Here is a 23710-nt window from a genome sequence, read left to right as displayed (position 1 = left end):
TACTGCTTGAGGCAATGCTGTGTTGGGAGTGAACCACTGTCCTTTCTGTGTGGACTTTGCATGTTCTACACAGCAAAAAAAAACTTGGCCAAAATTAAAATGCAAACACGAGCAGAGATGTGCTTAATATGAGTGAATATATCAGTTTGTGCGTTTGTTATCTGAAAGAAACTTAGCTCTAGTCACTAAATAAAGACACTAAAGGATGGGTCAAGAAAAAAAATTATTAGCATAACAATATATTGTGTGTACTGAACCGATGGTAGCCCTTTGACTCCCACAGTGCCCTTGGAGCAGCTCGTGGTTGCTCAAAGGTTGGTGTTTTAGAGATTATAAAATGACTTTAGTCTCTGAATATCTGACGTTTCTTTTCGTTGTGAATATGTGATCACTAGATGAGGTACGGAGGACATTTATGCCACAGAGTTTAAGAAGAAATAAAATCAAAAAATGGTGGGTAAATTTGAAATTCCCTTAAACCTTTCAAGTTGAAGGGAAGTTATTTATGTTAGATTTATGTTAGTTATTTATGTGGCCCTTTTCCGTGTGATTTTGAGTTGCTAGTATAACTAGGGTTCTTCAGTCTCAAGTTTATTTAGAGTCCAAAGCTATTAACAGTTTTTTACAGTATTTCTTGGCCCTCCAAATAAATACATTAAATACATTACTATTACTAATACTCCAAAAACAAAATATTGTAATGTATAAAGTGTCTTTATAGAATGTTCATGTGTTACCTGCAGTTGTGTTACAAATCTATTCACCACTTAAAAAGAAACAATATTGAATCAAATAAAATTTTAAGCATTTAATGTCATGGCATAACGGTTTTTCTAACTGGTTTTATCATATTTTAGGATCAAAATTGAAGATAAATGTAATACTACGCAGGCTGAACGGTCACATGTATAATGTGGCCCCATGAAAAATGTAACTTTCCTCCCCTGAAAAAACCCCTGAAACATTCAGTTTACGTGCTTCGAGTCACATGATTTCAAAATAAAGCAGTTCGAGTGATACGATAGACACAAGCACAGAGAATTTAGCACTAACAGACGGAAGAAATAAATAGAAAAAAAACAACAACAAGGTGGCGACCTATCTAGGATTGTCGTGGAGATGTACTTTAAGTAAATCGAGGTACAAAACTATTGCATAACATCAAGTGGCACCATGGTAAAGAGGAGGAACGAGAAAAGTGCCAGCGATTGTAGAACAGAGGCTGCCATCTAGTGGGCTCTAAAAAAAGGACAGTGCTTCATGAAGCTTCATCACCCCATCACACACAACCAGACTTGCTCGCTCGTAGAAACACACATGTTCAGTGGGCTCAAGGAACTGTGAGCACATGGTTAGTCTCAGCAGCAGGAGACCAACAGTCAACATTCTTCAAGGAAATGAATGGAATTTAACATCATTGTTGTGATAAATAAATGCTCGGATTATGTTTTGGGTTGTGGTTTTTGTAGCATCTCAGCTTATCATACCAAACTGTAAACTGTCAAAGGTTTTTGACGATGACAAATCTCAGCTCATACATTCAGTTTATTGATCATTACTATGGGGCCTTTGGATGAATAAAGTCGCAGCAAAATGCAATTCACAAGGCGTCACTCGTGAAAAATATGGTTCATGATGATTGGCTTTGAAATTCCAGGATTCTCGCCGGAACAGCTGGTCGAGCAATGCCCACCTGACACACTCAGCTGGTGACACACACGTCCACACACACCCGGTGACAGCTGCTGTACTGACTGTGGCGGCATCCACCACGACACTACTGTGTCTCAGTGGGTGTATCTTCGGTTGCCTTTCAATTTCATGATTTATCAACTCTTGTTCTCACTCAGGCAAGCTTTCACACTCGGATGCAAATATTCATTTGGAGCACATATGGTTCGTGTGCACGACTGCTGCCTCCTCTGTGTCTGCGGCTCCTACCCACCCTGGCTCCTATTCTTTTCTATTTGTCTGCTGCCATTCAGTTTCCTCCACTTTTGCCCCGTCATTCATTTATTCATTCATTCTTCCATCTTGCTTGCTGTTTCTCTTTCTGTCTGTCTGCACTTTGCCTTGAGCGCCACTCTAATGAGCAAGTGCCCGCTTTTGAGAGAACATTTTTGAGCTCTGAGGAGAGATAACAAGCCCATATGTTATTTACCATAGTGGCTACAGCAGCAGCCGACCAGCTCCAGTTTTAAAAACCCTCACAGGAAATAAAATATCTTCCATCAAATCTGGAGCTTCACCATCAAATACTTGGGAGACATATACCCTTCTACCCACGCGAGAAGAAGCCTACGCATCAGAGGGAAGCATACTGTAATGAAGAGTCATAAATAGTTCCCTTCCATAAGTGATAAGCGTTTCCTTTTCTCATTACTGAGGTGTAATTTAAGTTTCTACGGGGATCTTTTTTTCTGATTACAACGGCAGAGAAACCCCAGCAAGAGCGCGACATTATTGCCTGGAGAAATGTCTTGGTGTTTTCAAAGGCGTAATGCAACAACAAGCGCCAGGATGTCAGAGCTCATCATCTATATCCATACAGCAGGTGAGCACAATGCAGTTCAGACAGATCACAGGACACCTGCTCTCCATTAGCACCGACTTGCTTGTGTCTCTGGCTTTTATTGAAAAAAAAAATTCTTTAATCTCATTCACTGTAGCATTTACTCTTGGTGGGGTCGGAAAACCTCAGCTGGTTGGAGCTGATACATATCTTTAGTTTGGCCTTGGTGCTGCTGAGAGGAGATTCATTCTTTATAGCGTTTGTGTCACTGCAGTGAATCTGCATGTCTTTCTGTTAGAAAAAAAAATGAAATTCCGCAAGTTCTCTACTAGTTGAATTTCAATTTCAGCAGTGGGGCCTTTCTTTTAGCCTCTGCTGGTCTGGGCATCATCAGAAATCCCTGATCCCCCTCTGTATTCTTCACATTGTCTGTCACATTACAAGCCTTCCAGGGTTGTTTTTTGGTTAGAGTTTCTATCCAATCAGGATTTAGCCAGCTTGCGTTGTGAGGCTGTGTGAAATCAGCGCCGCAGGCATCTGAGCCCTTAAAGCTGGGGTCTCAAACTTGCGGCCATTTGTGGCCCAGCGTGTGCAGTTTTGTGGCCTGACGCTGGAAGCCCAATTTTAACCTGGGAGTGGCCTCACGGGGCACCCCTCTTGGTCCAGAGTGAGGTGTTAGGAAAACACTGTACAGATGAATTCCAATGGATGACATATAAGCTTTACCTGCATTACAGTGCAAAGCTCACTCAAATGCTATTAACATCATTGCTACATCTGAGTTTGAAAATAGGTACCTAAGTATAAGGTATAATGAGTGCTGCTTATTGAAGTCGGACTTGGTAAGGACATCACTGAAGGTCCACGACTGAATTTTAGGAAATGTTCATTGTGGTACAAGGAATGGATGAGTTGATGTTGGTGTTGTTCTGGAGTCCCGTCTGGATCCAGGAAGGTTTTGAGGGATTCAGAACAGGCAAAAACTGAAAACTTTATAAACGCCACACACAGCATGCAATCCAATAATAAAAATAAATCTGAAAATAAAACTTTCCAGCAGGGGTGTGCACAGCTAGACCCCCTAGTGCTGCTCAAGCACCAGCAAGAGAAAAGTGCCCCCTGGTTGTGTTAAAGCACAATGATAATAACAAAAAAAGAATGTTTTCTTACGCTTTGCCAGAGAAGTTTGCTCTCTTGCATTGGAATTCAGTTACATGTTTTTGTAACTAAAAGAAATATTCATTGAGCTTTTCAACGTGAAACAGCGGAGAAAGTTTTAGCGCTGTATTGCTTATTTACTAAGGCAAGTATCTGTTGGTTTCCTGCTTGAACCTGAGCCACACGCCGAGAGCCGCAACTTCGATTTTGTTGAACAATGCTCAAAGAAAATGCAAAACCATGTTATGGGCTCCTTCCACAAGACAGAACACTCAAAAATCGCAACTATTTTATGATAATAACTTCCCTCTTCTTAGGACAAGGCTGCAAGTCGCAATGAAATCGGTGAATTCAGCGAGAGGAAAGAAAGAAATATCTGAAGAGATCCACACTCACTTTCTACAAAAGAAAACTTTGATTGTAAAACACTGAATCAGCATTGACTAGCAGATGGTTCAAGGAAATGCCATGCCAGGCATCTGCTGGGGCAGTAGCGAGAAGTCGCAGCCAAAATTCCAGTGTTTCATGCAAAGCATATGACAGATGTCCACTGGGAAGATTTGGAATTGATTGAATTTCATACATCGCCCGTAAGAGCAACATGCTGCTGTCACTGACTGGATGGAAAGAAAAAGGAAAAGTGAAGATGGCTGCCTCGCACATTGTAAACGTTTGAAGACATTAGTTCTTAAAATCATTTATTAAATTTCATAGGGCAAATATATTCCACATATCTTCAATAGTTCCTTATTCCCTTCAGATGTCTCACAACCGAGTTTGGCTTTTTCAGCCTAATGGACTGCCAAATGGAAAAGACAAGGTTAATTTGAGCTTGAACCAATTTCGCACATTAATTCTCTCTTTGTTCATAAGAACACAAGCATATCTTAATGAAAACATGTTTCAGTTGCTACAGTCACCTGTACAGTTCACAGGGAGAATTAATTGTTCCATTCAATTCTGCAATTTGAAACCTGAAAGCGTGTTTTCAAAAGGACCTGTTTAGGGGAGAAGTGGGAGCCATGTGACTTGAGCAACATTTTCAAAGCTCTTCACAGCGAAATTCACAGCAGACCATCAAGACCTGAAACCATTAGCATGAAGTTTTACCGAGTCAGTCATGCTGGCGAGTGGCGCCCACTGTGTTTACCTGTCAGCTCCCATTCACCTTTCCATGATAAAAAAAAAATGGGATCAAGGTCTCGCAAAAGAATTGACCCGGACAAAGGTAGAAAGCTACGAGGCAGAAAGTTCACACTCACGTACTCCACCCTCATGCTCTCCGCCACTGACCTTGTGTAATGAAGGGCAGACGCTGTGAAAAGGTGACGGCAATCTATTACACCTTGGCAGCGGCTGGGTGAAATGTTAAAAAGTACCTGTCTGCAATGCAGAGATGACATTCTAACGCTTGAAACTGTATTCACTCCGAGGACGGCATCGCAAAAACTACTACTCTAATTCTATTCTTTTGGAGGCACACAACAGCAGCCATTGCCGGCATAGAAAGCATGTGGGGTCAGAATTAACTACGCCACTCAATCTCAGCCCAAGGAGCTGCGCGCCAGAGGGGATGTCCATTCATCTTGCCGGCCTGGGTCACTTGAAGTAAGGAAAAGGATGAACAGACAAGATAGTGGTCGGCTCTTGAAAAGTAATGGCTATGGGTCTGGGAGCAGAGGCATCAGGGGAATAAATAGTGGGCCTCTTTATCAGAGACTAAACCAGGGAGAGGCTGGCCACAAATGATGGTCGCTGACCTGCCTGGTTAGTTTGTGAAATATGGCCGTGAGGTTTCACCAGCTGCCCACGTCAATACGCTTGTTGTCTATGCTGTGTGTCTATGTGGGATGTCACAGTTTAAATGCATGAGAAAACCTCCGGAGGCAAAGGTGGAGACAAACACCTTTTTCCAGCCGAAGGTGAAAATGCATTTCGTTCCGACTAAACTGGAGGGTTTCATTATGAAGCTTCAAAGGCTTCAGTATTTATTGCATCATTTTGTCACGTTTTCTTCGGCTTGAAAATGCTCACACATGAAATATGAATGAAAGAAAAAAAACAGTTCAATTGTCCCAGGAGGGAAAACATGTGTTGAAACAGTAGGTGCTATTATGTTTGTGAAGCAACAGGATTTGTGAGAAATAACTGCCTTGGAATGCTGGCAGCTTAAAGCCTCCTATTAATACATATAGTCAACAGTCGGAGGCTTCAGATGGAATTGCGTGTTGTGGTCAGAGGGGGGTAGAAAAGCTTCAAAGAGAAACGTATCTCTCTTTTTGTACTTGAACGATGACTCATTCTGCATTGTGTATAGTGTACAATGTGAGGTGCCTCAACATGATGAATTATGAGACACAAAGTAAACCTTGCCGCTTCAGTTACAATCCTCTCCCTGAAATGCCTGCAGTCAATATGCATTTGCCACATTTAATATTCACAAGACTCCAATACTGAACTACAATGGCGAGCCTAGGTCCCGCCCATCTACTTCCGCCACATGGTTCCTCAGGTAACAAAAAACATGAACACGAGTCAATGGAGAAATGTAGCTTGATATATACCATAGACCAGTGATTCTTAACCATAGGGCCGGGGCCCATGGCGAGTGCCTCCTTAGAGGGCCACTAGAAGTTTTCGCGAGACGCTCAGTTTTAATGCATTAGCCTCGTATGGTGGGAGTAGTGTGTCACTGAATTGATTTGACAGCTGCAAATCTGTGATAGTGAGCACTTCTGGAGAAGTTCTTGAAAAGAAAATAATGATGAAGAAAGTAAAAACTCCCGTAGAAGCAGTTTTGAAAATGAATTGAAACATTTTATGGCGATACTTTCATTTACACTTCACTTATATCTTCTTTTTATGACATTTAGACATGGTTTTATAATTTCTTTTTAATTCAGAATTTTATGCAGTTTTTCCAATTTTCTAAACAGTATTTTTGCAATGATCACATGGTTTCATGTCATTTCACAAGGCTTTGCTTTATTTACGTGCAAGTAGATTCAATAAAGGTGGGCCCCAAGATCAAAAAGAACCCCTGCGATAGACCACACATTTGCGAGACACATTCTAAAGCTGTGAGAACTTTTTGACGGCATCAAATGTTTTTGAACAACAGTATTTGTCTCAGGTGCTCACTTGATAGTCGGTCGAGTGAGAGTCAGTGTGCAGGACAAGCTTTACAGGGTCATGGTAAGTATTTAGCTCATGTGACCTAATGTTTGCTATCTTCTACCTTTGGTAGTTTAGGAACTTGAGCATCTGCCTTCGAGCCGGAGCAGTCAGACACTGCTGCGACAACATACATACAACGTTTGATTCATAGTCCAAACAATTATGTATTTTCACAAGCAAATAAATCATAAACAGAAAATAACTTTTGTCTCCCCATAGACTTCCATTCTTTTTTTCTGCTCTTACGTCCCATGGACCGACTGGAAGGGGCGGAGACTAAAGCTCCCTTACATGAATGGCATTAGAAATTGTAGACAGATAGAACCAACCAACCAAGTTTCAATACAATGGTATCAATGGTATCACATATGTTAAAGTCCAGCCTTTTAATTGAATTCACTTTTAAGAGGATTGTTCACATATACTGTAGGTCAATAATGCGACACGAGCTCAATGAGGGCATGGAAGTATCAAGCCGAGTGATTTGGGGTAATAGTCAGAAAGGCTCTAGTAAAACAGCATGTGCTTCTCTTAAATCACACGGCGGCTTTGATCAGTATTTAGGCCACAACAATTATTTATTGAAGAGTGGCGCTGCTTTAATTGGAAATAAGAGTCTCATCAGATTGTCACGGAGCATTGTAATTCAAGTGGGAAAGGAGATCTGTTATCATCTTCAAGAGTTATCTTCTACGATGAAATGGCTCCTTAGCATGTCGGGGCAGTCTGAAAGAACCATATGCATCCATTTCTGAGGAATTTACTTTTAATAATAATAATAAGCCGTCACAGTATGATGATTACAGCAAAGGTATTAATAACTGTGCATCATTTGTTTCTGAAAGAAGAGTAAATAAATGAAGTCCTTCACCACCTTGACCACAGTAGCAACTTCAGCCAGCAGACACATTTCCCTCATTCTTATTATCTATACTGAAAGCAAAATATGGACATGCAAGGAAGCCTTGAAACAGGAGCTAACTATCAATAAAATTGCTTTCAGGTATGTGTTCTATGAATCATATACAGCTTATTTCTTCCACTGAGAGCTCTTGAATGTTTTGCCACAGCTCTCGACAAATGTACTGGAACAAACGCTTTTGAATTTTCTTTTTTTATTTGAATCAATTATAAGCACAAGTTTTATATGCATGAATAGAAATGTCAGATACGGTTAACAGTATTTGTTGCACTTTTCACACATTGAACAGCATTGGCTTTTATTCATTTATGATGCTAAAACCAATTAAAGTGCTAAGAGTCAGGTTTGCAAACAAACCAAAGATTTTCAAAAAGGGGAGTCAAAATCAAATAAACGTTGCATGCAATGATTTCATTGGCAAGGTATGTGCAATAGAAGATTTTGGCGGTGAAACATTCATCCTTTTTAACCAGTGACATTGATAATATTCAGTGTTTAATGGACTAATTGAACTTTGAGAGCTGAAAAAAAAAAAAAAAAAAAACGTAAAATTTGAAAACGATGAAAGCATCAGCGTGAGGAATAAAATCAGCTTTTACTTGTTGATTCACATATTAGTGGGCATGAGGAATGTAGCCTTCAACTAGCACTGTGGCGGTATACAACACTGATGCTAACCTAAAATTCTTCAGTTGCACACAAGCGCTGCATTGCCTGCTCTCCACAATGTTTGTGTTATCATGTAATAATGTAGTAGTTACAGCAAATGTTGCTCTGTTTGTCATTTTTAAATGCAGCTGTACAGATACGATTTTCATATTGTCTCAATACCTGTGTCTCTTGAGAACAATCTGATAATATCGGATATAAAATCCCAAATGGTGTCCGCCGTCACATTACAACCCCATCAAAACACGGCTCTGCGCCACCAGTCAACCATGACAGGAAAGGTTTTCTGTCAGCCGGACTTGTACTCCGCCTGTTGCCTCTGACAAAACTGACCAGCTTCAAGTCTTTATGAGATTCTGCCAGCATTCTTCAGGAATAATAAATAATCTGGCACCTCTACCACGGTGAAATGCAATTTGTGTAGGTTACAAAAGGATTATTAAGATTTTTATACAGGAATTTGAGCTTGCCAGAAGAGGAGGCTGCAAAATCATTTGGTGCTTTCGAGGTCCTTGGCTCCGTCCCTCTGGCGCTTAGATAAAGAAATGTATATTTTTTATTGGTCCCTGTCACTCATGATGTTTCAATTAAGCATTTCTCTTCCAGCAAAAAAGAGGCTCTGAACCTCGTCTTCATGGCATGATTCTACACGCTTGATGTGGTAATTACCATCTCTGGTAGTAAAGTTGTGCACAATGGTTGCTGTGATATTTGGATTCCCACCTCTGCCCTCATTAGAATGCAGTACAGCTCGCATCACTGTACACACCAGCTGAGATGCTCAAACACTTTCACAGGCTGTTATTATTATTTTTTTTTTCATTTTTTCTTTTTTTCTTTTTTTTATAGTAACACTACTTCGAGAAAAAATTGAAGAATTTATTTCTGGCATTAACATATTAATTATAAGTGGTCCACAGTGTGAGCAATGTTTTTTTTTCTAAATATTTTCTGCATTTAATTGGTTCATTATTCATATGTCAACCCTGTGGTATAACAGAACTCTCCAACGGCATGTTACTCCAAAGATCAGTCCATCTGGACGGATTTTGTTTGTGCGTGCAAATGTGTGAGCGCATATCTTGACTACAGTCTCTGTTTGGGGAAGAGCTGACCTTTTACCGACTGTCAAGGGACCCTAAGAACCTTTCAGCAATGTGTGTGAGGCCATCTTTCCACTAGCCTCCTCTGAATCCTCCCACCTCATCCTTACAGTCACGGTAGTCACAATTTATTCACCCCCGCAATCTTTTTTTGTTCTTTTATATCAACATTTTGCTATTAGATTTCGAACACATCTGGGGCAGTTTGTCCTGGCTTTGACCTTCTTGAATTACCCAAAGTCTCACAGCAACCATTTACTCACTCAATAACTCTTGCTCATGCAGAATATTACGTTTTGCTCAACTGCTTGGATCACTGTGGCAGGTGCAAAATGAACAGTACATGTAGGAGTCAGCACTGAAGTTTAATTGCACACATGTGAAAAGCAATTACAACAAAACAATTTAATTTTTTCCACTTTAATTCACGCAGCTGGTGGTAGACTGTTTGTGGAGTTGGACATCAATAATTCCAATTGACTAAAGGCATTTTTCAGTCTCCTAATTGTCAAATAATGTTCATACTTTCATATTATCCATAATATTTAAAGAAGTCTTTAAAAAAAAAAAAAAACTGCTGGAGCACTTCCACCCTGATGCCTAAGCTTATGTGTACAGATCATTCTCGCATCACATATTAAAATGTGATTAACATTGACAACCTCAAACTCATTTTCTTATTTTTTTAAAAAGACTTTCACCTCACATTTCTCTCTCAGTTATTATGTGCTGTAATGAAAGAAATGCCCTTCTGTCATGAGTGATGAATTGATCACAATTTAAAGCTTTGATTTAAAATCTAGCTTTAATAAGTCCGGGTCAGACGCTTTTATCAATAGCAAGGGGGACCAAACTTTTTTCAAAAGAAACGTTTGGTGATGGGTAGAGATACAAAGGGGTGGAAAATTTCCACTATATTTCAGGAAGTTACTCCTCATAAAACAATGCGAATGAGTGTTACTTTAGGATTGATGTGTACTTTATGGCTAATGACAGTGAGCCACCTCACATGTGACAACAAAAGGGCATCTGTTACAGGGCAGCAAATGGTCATGTTTGAGTATAACCATGGTCATGTGCAACTAGAAGTATCACATTTATGCCCAAGTGGCTTGTACTAAAGATGTTTGTAGCACTTGACTTTTTGTTGTTGTTAAGTCATAAGAAGTGTGCAAGAAATTCAAAGTCCAGGCTTTGATAATCCGACAAAAAGAACCTTCAACAGAGAAGCCCGTTTCCAGCACTAGATAAAAATGTCTTCCAAATAATAAAAAAAGGGTCACGGCAGTCAAAGAACAGTTGCTTACAAGAGCCTTCAATTTGTTTTCTGCTTTACAGTCGCTGTGTTTGCCTGATATTTATGAATAGATAAGGCTATATTAGCCTCGGAGAGAAGGCTGCTCAGAAAAAAAAAACAGGTTTGGAGAATAAACTGCGTGTATTTGGGCGAAGACTTCAAGGTTTTTGTTATTCACAAAACAAAACTCCTCTAACTCTTCATTGATGATCCTGTCACTGCACTCAGGATTTTATATGCATCTTTCACATGAAGCATTTGAATGTTCTTATTGTTGTTGTACTTGCATTTGGGTGTAATTGATGTGAAAAACAGAAAAAAAAATCATTTTTATTTTCTCCCGAGTTTAAGATGGAAGGAAAACGGTGTGAAAGCAAAAAGGACACTTTTCTCATAGAGGGAAAAAAAGGCAAATGCTTGAGCACCACTTGGGTTCTATCCATTCTTGTAAGTAGAGATAGGGACACTAGCTCCAGAGCGATCAGCACAATTACAAAAATATGTACATAAAAGATTTGGGAAAGCAGGAAAGGAGTTCTTCCTACTGAGCAATATGTTTGTTGAATAAGTTAGAAAATGAGTCTGAAAACCACATTAATCCAGCTAGAAGGCAGCAGTGAAGCTAGAAAAACTCTGGAACTGAACAACCACTTCAGTGAAACCGCAACTCATTTTTAAACCAAGAGCACCACCTACTAAACGGAAAATATGGCCACAATAGAAAGGTGAGTTTAAATAAGTAAAACAGCGAATCAGATGAGGCAAGTGCCTTCAATGTCACATCACACTTCCAACAATTCACCTTGAGCACTCTTTGCTAAATTCCTGTCCCAAGTTAGATTAGCCATTTTTGACATGGTATCTGCTAGATATTAATTCATGTATTAATGAAATCATTTTTCGACTGAACTAATGTTTATCTCCCGCTCCACGAGAAAGCAGTGATATTGCTGAGGCGCAGTGTTCCGTATGCCATGATGCTTGGCAATAAAGTCTGCGTTTCACTTCATAATCCCATTTATTTTTTATAGTCTCTAACATCGGTGCTGCGGGGTGTCGCTTTATTCATCCATCAAAAGTCCTTCAGTCAGCTAACATTAAGAAATCTAATTATTATCAAGTCCAAATTGATCCAGAATGGTGTTCTGCTCTGCATCTCCGGTTAAAAGCTTAGGGATGGAGCTTTCAGCTCAATCAATGTAAAGCTCCGAGCCATTTAAAATAAGCTCTATTACTCAGGGACCAAAACAGAGAATATAAATGAGCATGCTCGACAATGTATGTTTTTTTTTTTGTGCACAGCGAAACAAGCGAATTGGAGTTCTACCGCTTTATAAATGCCAATCTTAGCAACAGTGCCACTTTCATCCAACAGAAAGTGCTGACTGTAATTTAAATACTGCAATATCAAATCGAAGCTCATTTGAATACGCTGATGAAGCACTTTCACCATTGAGAAAATGGACACCAAGTGCTGCTTCAGATGAGCAACAGAGCTTCAATGCTATTGACAGCTTGCAGGAGCGGACGACGGAGACAGAAACCTATGGAGTGCAACTGGTGAAGCGCACAGCAAACCATTGCATCATCGCAGTGGTGTAAGACAAACTCCACCCTGCTGTTTAAAGCCCTTCACTTTCACATGTCCAATGAATTACAATTTCCTCGCGGCTCTGCATATTGCTACCTTTTAATCCCTTCGCAGTAATCGCTCATTGAATGATTACTGTATAAGCACAAGAGCCCTTCTCGTCGCATATATGCACTGCAATTATCAGCACTTTTTTTAAAGGCCTATAAGATTGACAGCTGTATAGGAGGATATTCGCCTTGAACTATAAAGGAGAAGTGAGATCAGACATATACATAACAGGCTTACCAATTCAATCTATAACATAAAAAAGGACAAAGACAAATCTTGTCTGGATGTCTACATTTCAGTGGCCACTGAAGCTTATATATTTCCATGTGTACAGTATTTGTCAGCAATTTCCATCCGCATAAACAGCTGACTAAGTGTCCATTTAGAGGGTTTTAAAACAGTTGAAACAATTTAGTCGTGACCACTTGGAAATTGTTTCTCCGCGTACTGCTGTGCTCTTTTGTTTTGGGTTCCTATTTGCGCTGATACCTGCTGGTTCAATGTAATTACATTTGTTGTTGGTAATTTTGTGGAAAGCATAAACTGTTGGCGTAATGGGAAGAAAACCGAGGGACAAAGAGTTGCTGAGGATAATGAAATATTCCAATATGTTGCAGATCACTGGGTGTTCCATCAGCCCCCTATGACTTAGTAAAACGTAAGTCTGAGGTCATTAAAATGACTCCAGTTGATTGAAGGGATAAATGAAACGGGATATGAGTTCATATTAACCGGCGGCGGGATTTAACTTAAGGGGATGAAGTGGCACTGGCTGTTCTCGCTGGAATAATAGAGATTTTTCTCTGTGTAATTTTCCACAAAAGGAAGAAAGTGCGTAAATATCAACCTTGATCCTTTCTTTTTGTTTGTCAGCCTTTATTACCTACAACATGGAGGTGATGCGACTTTGTCTGTCCATCTGTTGGCACAATACATTAAAAACGGATAAAGAAAGTTGCTGACTTTCTCAGGACTTGTTGATAATGGGACAAGGAACAGGTTTTTAATTCCAGCAGTGCTCAGGGCAAAGCATCCTGACTCCCATGGCACAGTATATTGACATAGGGAAAGTGGACTTTTGCGTCCTACACTGAACAAAGGCAGCCTTCAGAGTTGCATGATGGCGTCTTGGGTTTTCAGTTGAAGCTCATGTGATGCAGCACAGCAGCAAACTCATTGAAAAGCCTATGAGTATGTGTCAAGGCTGCCTTCAGTGTCAGTAGAGGATGCAAAAGTCCACTCCCATCATCAAAATACCGTATTACACCATGCTAGTGAGGATGGGGTTGTGTTCCTGTGACTACCATCTGGGTCCACAAATCCCTTGAAGGATTTGTCACTCTTGAAAGAGCGGCGGCAAATTTTCCATCTTTGTTCACACAGCGCTGCTGGAGCGTAACTATACTGCCACCTGCAGCTCAGATGATCATTACGTTTATTTATATATCTATAATTATATAAATAAATATAGGACAAGAACAAAATCTCAGCAAGGACGGAAATAAGCAGCTTGTCACAAGTCGGTGCTCTCTGAGCAAATGTAATTCATAAGTTATATCAATGTACAGTTTGCAAAAACTCTGCCCTCTTGACGTCCTAAACAGAATAGATTGAAAACCTGGAAGACCGTGATAGGTCCCCTTTAAATACTATTATTTTTCTGACCTAAATGAGATGAATACATTCTCTAACAGCTCTCATTTAACACATCTTTTCTTAATTTAATTTAATTTAAATCATTCATTTCCTTTCACTGCCACTCTATATTCCTCACTTCCTTTTATACTCACTTTTGCCAGTTCTTTGTTTCTTAGTATTAGAAACAAAGAGTTTCTTAGCATTACAAACTCCTTTTATATACGGCACTTGACTCCATCCTGGTTCTGCGCGAGACACAACTTAGCATTCCTTCCGACTTCCTTCTGACTCGCGGTCAAGAAAATAAGTGTGCTTGAACATAATGTTGCTGACTACAAACACAGTCTGACGTCTCATTAACATTCGGCCCTGTATTTTAATAACAGATAATTTGCCTTATAATAGCGCTCCAAGATCAGGTGCTTTACAGCGCGCTGCCAGACAAGCAGCAACACACTCCAAGTGTAGTGGTTCAACCTTGACATCTCGGTTTGGAAAAGCTGTGTTATAGTCTCAGCATTGATCTTTAACTTTGCATGATAAATGTGTTCCTCTTATGAGAAATAAAAGACGCTTAAAAGAAAATGACTGTCACTTTTCACATGAAAGGATTTTTCACACACGTGTACCAAACATTCTGACCATTGGACTTTTCATTTAGCATCACCTTGACGCCTGCTGTTGGTGAAACAGTTATAACTCAGAACAAAAAGAATATTGTGTTAAGATTCACGTCATGCAGTCATGTGGGTTTCACATCTGGAGCCTGCAAGTTCAACCCGATTTTCGTTGACCAGAAATTCACTTTGTCTGATCATTTGTTTTCCAATTATGCTCCTGTCCCTGCCAGCGGAAAATTGTCAGCTTTGGTTATGTGGACGCACACTTGGGTCTGTAACCGGGGGCAGGCCATGATGCTTGGAACATTTTCATAGCCATTAAAAAGATGAAGGCAGGGTGAATGATTGTGCTGCAGAGTAGATTGGGTTTTCAGGGGGTCGCTTTGGGTTGTGACGGACATGAGCTTGGCACAAAGCTCCATCATTAACTCCTTAAAGTAATAGACTTCCAGTTGATCCAGCAGAGACCCAAGTATGATTCGGTGCAACTAGGACAAGGCAGAATTTAAAATCACAGCTTTGAAAGAAATAGAAAAATGAATTATTCTCCTCTCTTCTTCCTCCACGCAGCCTCAACACCTGACTGCACCTTGAAAGAAAGTACTGTTTTCATAGCAAAAGCTCAAATGTAACATATTCACAGTAATTGCCAGAAAACGTCACCCTCAGCTCTGCGCCTCCATTTAGATGAAAGATGCTGAACTGAAACTCAAGGAGGGGATTACACCCACCTCACCAGGAAATACAACAGATGAGCATAACAATGGAAGCCAAATTGAATGGGACTTTGAGAGGCACAGCAGAGGACAAAATAGCAGGCGAAGAAAGCAACAGAATCAATGTTTGGCTATAACTGTCGTATTAGTCGGGATAAACGAGCGAGCTGACAGAAAGTCTGGAACTCAACACGGGACATTCCAATGATCAAGCACTGAGCCATCAGATGGAATGGATTCCGGGAAAGGATCGGCAACTCCCTTCCTCAGAACCAAGGAGGGACTCGATGCTGACCTTTGAGAAACGCTATTCACAGATGACTCTGCTCTGATGAGTGGTGTTGGAATCCAAACAGATGTTTGCAAAGCATGAACTCTTGACTTCAACAGTCAAATAACTGTACTACGACTACTATATCGTGAAGGATTCAAACATGCACACCAGGGGTCACCAACCTTTTAGCAACCACGAGCTACTGCAAGGGCACTGTGTGACCTGAAGGTCAGTACACACTTCTTCCTCTCAAATACTTGTGTTTTCAAAATAAAAAATCAAAACACTGGTGTAACAAAAAGGAATATATATATATATATATATATATATATATATATATATATATATATATATATATATATATATATATAGACCCCTTGCCAATGTGAAGGCGCCGACTTCAGTCCCATTCTATAAATAAATGGGTCTATGACTGTCACTCATAGAGGAAACTCTGAACACTCGTGACATGTTGTTTTCAAACCTGATGGACCATCACAGCAGAATGATGGCAGTGTTCCTTGTTAGACCCCTGACACCAGAGACTGTCTGGCTAACAGCTAACATGATGTTTCAGTTCTAACCCCTTTTTTTTTTTTTTTACAGTCTAAAACTGAAGACAGCACCAAATAAATATGCTCCAAAAGGGAAACATGCAAATATTAAAATGAAAACGAAACCATGCAGTAGATGGTAAATTACAAACTGTGAGCAAACCTCAATATTTTCTTATGCATCATGAGTCATTTGGTCATCTATTTCTATGACAGTTTTTGGCCGTACTGAGCAGAAACTTGCAAATTACTCTTACTTATGTGTAACATTGTCATGAAATCAAAATCTGGCTCGACAATAAACAAATTTGCAACATTACATTTTTGCCTTAGCACAATCCATAAACAAAAAAAATCCCTTACCAACAACATAGCATAGTGTAAACTTGTCCAGATAACTTGCAAGCCCCGTCACGTATACTGACTGAAGTCAGTTCAACTAATGTATAAGAAGCATTAATATTGCTTGGAACATGCGTCAACAGAAAATAAATAGCCTGCTCATTGTTAAATATTGAACCCTATTTTTTTTTTTACAGATGTTACTTACAGTTCTAAGATGTGTAACATATGTAAAAGTGGTGTACTAGTTGATAAGTGTCTTTTGAATGGTAGAAAAACTACAACAGTACAAAAGTGTCATTGGCCACCTCATTCACATCTTTGAAAAAACCTTGAATAAAAGGTGTCGACAGAATAATGATGCCTGCTTTTTCAAAATACCGGTGCGTGTGTGTATTTTGAAATGAGAGGTGACACAAGTAAGCTGCTGTTTCTTTGAGGAAAGCCCCATTTCGTTTTAGCGACGGTTTTCCTCCTCAGGGATTTCAGGCTATTTGGCTCCGTGCTGTTCGGCAGCTGCTATTCAGCAGCTTTCTAAAGGTTTTTTGCAGACTTCAGCTAAAACTATTAGAGTAAATGTAAACAGTAATGTTGTGTGTATAAAAGATTAATGTAAAAGGTGGTAATGTGTCGCAGCGTTTAATGGTAATTCCCACTTTGTGATGCATTTATTTGACCGAAAATCCTGAGAGACATTTAAAAAAAAATCTGCAGTTACAGTTAAAAAACCCTCACTACACCACAATACTGTCATCCAGTCCTCTTAATGACCATAGAAACAGCACTTTTTTCGCACTATTTCAGCGATGGAAATTCACAGCACGGTACAATTTAATTCACACTGATAAAATCCTTCAATACACACAATTTCTTAGTCAAGTGAAGCCGGCTTACCTTGTACGATGAGGTAGACCAGTGAGGGTTTGGACTGCTGTTTGGTCTGTATTGAGCAGGTGTACGACCCTTCATCATACACATCCACCTGCAAAACAAAAAAAAATTTCAGTACAATCTGTTCTGTATATGATGCCTGTGTTTAAGCACATGCAAAATATATCATGTCACCTTCACCTTGTGTTAAGCTGTGAGTTTTTTTTCATTTTTTTACTCCAACTGAAACATTTATATCCAGAAAATGATGAATATGGCATAGGAAATATTTCTATGTATCACTTGTTGATGACGTCACACTATGCATGGTGCTATTCAATAGAATACAGTCGACAAAGACTTACTCCCTGCCAGAGCAGTAACAGCGCAGACTGCATTGTTTGCCTGTTCCAGGTCTGAGCTGGAAGGACTAATACTAAATTAAAACAACAGATGGTCTTCAAGTCAAGTGGTCCCATCAACTCAGTGTCAAAAGATGAGTTTCAACACAGCTGGGTTGCATATATAGTATATATACCTGTACTTCCCATGTCCGGAATTAAAGGGTCGACTGACTTGAGAATTTACTGAACTGGGTTTAGTGCTAGTTTGTGCTCGGCGGCATGGCAACATGAAAAAAGATAATAATAAAAATGCTAATATTCATATTCATATTGTTTGATCTGGATGACGGTTTTGTTGCTTTGAAGCTTTTGTAGCATCTGAGGTGAAAAAAAAAAAAAAATATATATATATATATATATATATATATATGTATGAATAATTGACAATGACGCTATATAAATTTGAAAAAATCTAGTGGGGTAACAAATTCTGCCAAAAAAAAAAAAAAAAAAAATCAAGACGCACAAATTAAATGAAAAACAATTACGATGACTCACTGATATCTGATCTGCCGTTTATGTTGTTTCAAGTTTTAAGCACTCTCACCTAGCACAGTTTCTGTAAGCGTGTGTTTTTACCCATCACTGTCCCAATCGATCTCTGCTGATCAATAGTAGCCATAAAGGAATAAATGAACAACTCGAAATAAATGAAAGCAATGAATCCATTTTGCAGATTTCTTGTGAATTTAAATGTCTCCTTCAGTGTAATTTCTTTGTTGTTGTATATCAATTATTTTCATGGACTTTTTCATTGAAGCCAATTTTATATATATATATTTTTTGCAAATTGTCCAAACTGACGACAAATGAGAATTAAAAACACATTATTCCCACAAAATGTGAGTCAAGAGTATTTTTTACTGTGCCGTATCTGGAAAATCCTAGAAATACATAACAAAGAACAAAAGAGAAATATTCATGCAACAAATGTAGTGACGTAAAGGTTACAGATCATAAGACAGCACAATGACCGAGTCAGAACTGATGTCATGCACTGTGGGCACCAGTCAGCTCAGTGGCTAATGCTAGTCCAAAAACAAACTGTTAAATGAACTAACTCAATTCAACTTGACTACACACCTGCATGATAAAATGACGCCGTGTTACTTGTCGATCCTGCGGCGCAAAGGACTGTCTGAACCACAAAGCTAACAACGCTAAAGTGTCGTCTCACTTGAAAACTTTATTGACACTCGTAGACCATCAAAGTTTGCATTGTGGTTTAGAAGTTGACTGAAAACTAAATGCAGAACCAAATAAATGCGCTCCAAGATATAAGGAGAGAAAGAATCATTGTTGTTATGAAGCTAAGGCAAAGAATGTTAAAGATTTGTCTTGAAATTCCATAAATGTAGAATAAAATCATGGAAAAGTGGTTGTGATAAAATTGAAACAGCTATTTAAAATAAATATACAATGATATATTTGTGCCACATTGCTCACCCCTTTTATGGAGACATTTTAAAACAAATACATTTTCCGGTATTTGTTTCTGCAAATATCAGAAACAATTGAGACAGTAGCAGCAGATTTTCTTTTTTTTCTTTGGTGGTGTGCCTAGGCATTTTTTCAATGAAGTGTGTCATGACTGACCTAAACAGAATTCACACACTATATTTTGGAAAGGCACGTCTTCACCGTCATCAGTTGGATTAAGAACTCTGCCAGGTCTGGTGGTCAAGAAAGAGATGTGTATCCAAGTAGCCAGTCATTCTGTGTTTGAAATCGGGAAACTGAGTGATGGCTGATAATGGAGTGCCTCTTTGACTGGAAATATGAGTCAGTCTGTGAAAGGCAAGATACAGACCAATTGAATCCGCCCATCAAATTCCTTTATGTTCACGACAATACTTCCACACTCTAAATCATATAAAGCCGAAACGCTTGAGTGAAAAAAAGTAAGTTGAGAAAAGAAAGACCTCTTTATGTACATTTAAATAGTTTGTAATATACTTGATACTTGAATTTAGTTCCTCTAAATTAAGTTCAGCGGCTTCCGCTGTATTTGTTTTATCCTGATTCATAATATATTTTAAATATTAAATGATGCCAGGGGATATTTTCATTACGCCTGCTTGTTTATCCACGGATGTGTAAATAACTTTTGAGAACGCACACGGGGAAGTGATTCATGTTTGTAGGGACTATTTTAATGAGCCTGCAGCGATGCAAAGCAGCTTGGCCAGTCACTTATTTCTGCAAGGACAGGAATATGAAGATCACACCTACCTTTTGTATGCGAAGGCTGTACTCCAGCTGTCCTTTCGTGACCAGGTCGACTCTGGGGTCCAGAGACCACTTGTCCTCCCCTGCATAGATGATGTTGGATCGATTGAGCCAGGCAACCTTCGATGATTTGTCATCAACGTAACACCTGCAGACACAGAGCAAGGAAACAAAGTTTAAAAAACTAATGCTATATATATTCATATTTAATAAAACTGATTTTGAAAATTGTTTGTTTTCAAAAAAAATGTTTAGAGGGAAATCCAGAAAGCGCTTAGAGACATTTTTTAAAGGAGTGTCTGAACCTGTGTGATAAGACTGAGATGAAAGCGGGAGAGTTAAATCACCTGAGGGTTGAAGAAGAAAGATCATATAATAAAGGTGTGTTGCTTGGAGTTTTTCGAAATGATTTGAAAAATGATAAAAATAAAAATGAAGCTGGACAAAATGGTTGGCAGTGGACTTCAGGAAATGACAATACATTTTACTCAGTTACTTTGTAGGCAATATATGAAAGTTTTCAGGTGATTTTTACATTTGTAAATGCAATTTTATTCATCATCATGATGAATTTGATAAAATATTTGCAGCACAGAATGAGTCTATGGAGGTCAATTCACACCGGATGCATGTGCATTGCATTGCAGCAGACCTCAGACCCATCTATTCTGCAGCTCACTACAGCCTTCCACCATAGATACCAAGGCCGTACCAGCAACTTGTGATGGGCTGAACTACCATTCCAATGAAACTTCACACCATTTTTAGACTGAGGGCACCACCCCCTGGGCTCTGAAAATGCGAGCAGTGTTTCATGAAGCCTCATCTCCTTCGTATTCTGCTCGCTACGTTTTCTTAAACTTACAATGTCGAAGTTCGACTTCTGGACAATTTGGGTTTTGAGGCGCCAGTATATTATTTATTGGAATTATTTGCTTGTGTATATAAAATAATGAGATTTTGCCAGTCTCTCAATCTGTTGCTGCCGCCACCGAACATTGTGGACAATGCCCCATTTCATCATATTGTCTCTCCAGTTGTCAAAACAGAGACTATTTTCTCACTGACCCTTGTGTCTCCTGTTGCCGCTGGAGCCTCCCGTGCTGCAACAAATGCTACCCCTCCGATGTAACATTCCCACGTGAAAGTTAACAACAAAAATGCATTGTATTCTTCAGTCTTAAGTCTGTTCATACGAATTGAAATGCAATTAAAATGGAATTAAACAGTCAAAATTCACACTCAAAATGTATCTCCAGGTGGCAACCGTTGGCATTGTCCTTGCTATGTAGCGGTCATGCCACTGAAAGTTCACCTCAAACAGGTTCTGAAATTGAAGACAAATGCCAAGGCTTTTCAAACGTAAACAAACACCAAATGATGACATCAACATATCAAAACAGCGGTGGGAAGCGATGGTGTCTCCTGGAGACGAGCAAGTCCCTCTGTTTATGCACAGGCATTACATGGTAAGTAAGGCTGACCCATCCCGAGAGAGTAAAACATCCGCTTCACTTTGACCTGTAGGTGTTTACATTACAGCTCAGTTTAAAAATAAAAATGTCCCATGTTACTTGAACCTGGTCTACTTCCTCAAAAACCATTATAATTACAAAAATGACCACAGTCTTTGCTGATGTCGGCGCAACGTCCTCCACTTCAGTGCACTGTAGCTGTGTTTGTTCACATTCGACACCTGCGGCCCACTTATGAAAACCTTGTCAGAGTCTCAATGTTATTCATGGTTGATATGGAGTCAACATTTTTGTAATTTTTTTAAATTATTATGTTATTACTTATTGTATGTACAGAATGAAAACACATTGCTTCTGTCTACTTATGTTGTGGTTGAATCAAATAATTTGAAACCGAACTTTGGGCTTTTAGGCTTTTAGCTAGGAGGGCGTCTGGGCGTCTGCAAAACATGAAAAAGTGGACGCCAGCTTCTCGGCTGTAGTTTGGCCACCAGATGCTGCCATATACCAGAGTAATCTGGCGGCCAAGCGACGGTCAAGAATTGGATGTCCATTTTTTCTTGTTTTGCAGACGCCCTCCTAGCTAAAAGCCTGGTATCCACACAAAACTAATGTACCTTGATAGGTATTTTTGTCCAAGAAAACAGAACTCACAACTAATTCCTGAACATCTGCCTCCTGTGATCCACTCCTTCTCTTGCTCATCTTGTTCACTCTCCAGCCTGACCCTCCACCCTCTTCCTCTACATCTATTTCACCTGTGAATCTCTTGCACCAGACAAGAAGCGACAACAGCATCCTCCTGCTTACTTCCATTTGCACGTTGTCAAACCACCACGTGGGAGAAAGCGCAGACTGAGACGTTGTTTAGAGGAGGGAAGCTTCTGAGTCCCCATCTAATGAATAAATGCAAATGTGAGAACCAAGTCGGCGACGATGAGAATTGATAAGAGCCGTAATGTAAGGCGACAGTACATGTGCCTCACATGCAAATTTTAGCGACCTGCCGAGCGTTCACAGCGCTGGCTGAATTGGAGTGGTTTAGGATACAAGAAAGGAGATCACACAGAGGTAGAATGGACTTGTAAGTGTCATGTGACCCAGGGTTACGCTCTGAAGTGGTGGTGAAGTCATCCCAGCTGGTTGCCCAGTGGGAGCAGGATTTCAAGGTTTATCGAGGGCTTGTACGACCAGCTTGAGCTGTACTTGATGTCCCTACCTTGAGTGAAAGCAAGAAAGCTCACTGTGTGAAAGGCACAACTTTAAACTGCTGAAGATTCTTTTTGGTAAAATATCACTCCACAACACGTATTCAATATAAACTAAGGGTATAACGTGACCAGTGAGTTTTCCCTCATCATTACTTTTCAATTCAAAAGTTCTCAGAACACGCCGCGATTCAATTTAGCTTGTAATGAGTAACACCAGACACAGCTGCTGATCTATAGACGCTTTAATCTGATATTAATTTTCCAAATGTTCCTAAATATAATGTCCGAGCAGTTAGTTTACACCATATGTTGCTCCATATGGGTCATATAAAAAAAAATAAAAAATACAAAATGAGGGTGATGCATTTGCAAAGGCACAACTCTGACTGAACGTCTCATTTTCATTCGCTGTGTCCCTCACTCTTCTCTCTTCACACCTCAGCCTTGCTGCGCGCCCACGTTTCTCAGATGAACCGGCCTTGTTTTCTCACCCCATCTGTCTCTACTGCTGGACCTCGCTTCAATTTCATCCCTATTCTCAAGTGTCCCTCAGGACGGATGACAAGTGTGGAATTAAAATAAGACACATATATTTCTATGATCCACACGACAGGTGGGATTTCCCGTGTAATCTTTCGCCTGAATCAATGTCACTCTGGCCGGAATACATTCAGTACACCAAGCGCTGCGAGTCATGAGGATGGTAAATGTACCTAACCTGACCTGGCATGTCGCGCTGCCAACTGACCATCAAAGAAAATGTGTTAAAATTTAATAAGCAAAACAGGACCAAGACTGTAAGAAGGGGGAGTTCCTGGAAAAAGGACAGGAGGAGGACAACCAGTGAGGTCCCTTCATGTGATACATGAGAATGTGACGAAGATAGGTGTAAGTAGG

General features: G+C 39.7%; 1 protein-coding gene across 4 annotated transcripts in view; it reads right to left on the bottom strand.

Annotated features, from left to right (window-relative positions):
* lsamp (limbic system associated membrane protein) overlaps positions 1-23710 on the bottom strand; it is an 879542-nt gene that overhangs the window by 87645 nt on the left and 768187 nt on the right. For all 4 annotated transcript variants that reach the window (XM_053872548.1, XM_053872547.1, XM_053872546.1 and 1 more), the window contains 2 exons: positions 20131-20275; positions 17519-17606 (listed from right to left, as the gene is read on the bottom strand). In XM_053872548.1, the coding sequence (XP_053728523.1) occupies positions 17519-17606; positions 20131-20275 (233 nt within the window). The remainder of the gene's footprint in view (positions 1-17518; positions 17607-20130; positions 20276-23710) is intronic.

This window comes from Synchiropus splendidus, chromosome 8 (assembly GCF_027744825.2).
Source record: "Synchiropus splendidus isolate RoL2022-P1 chromosome 8, RoL_Sspl_1.0, whole genome shotgun sequence".
Taxonomy (NCBI): Eukaryota; Metazoa; Chordata; class Actinopteri; order Syngnathiformes; family Callionymidae; genus Synchiropus; species Synchiropus splendidus.
This window is presented reverse-complemented; position numbering and strand designations above follow the sequence as displayed.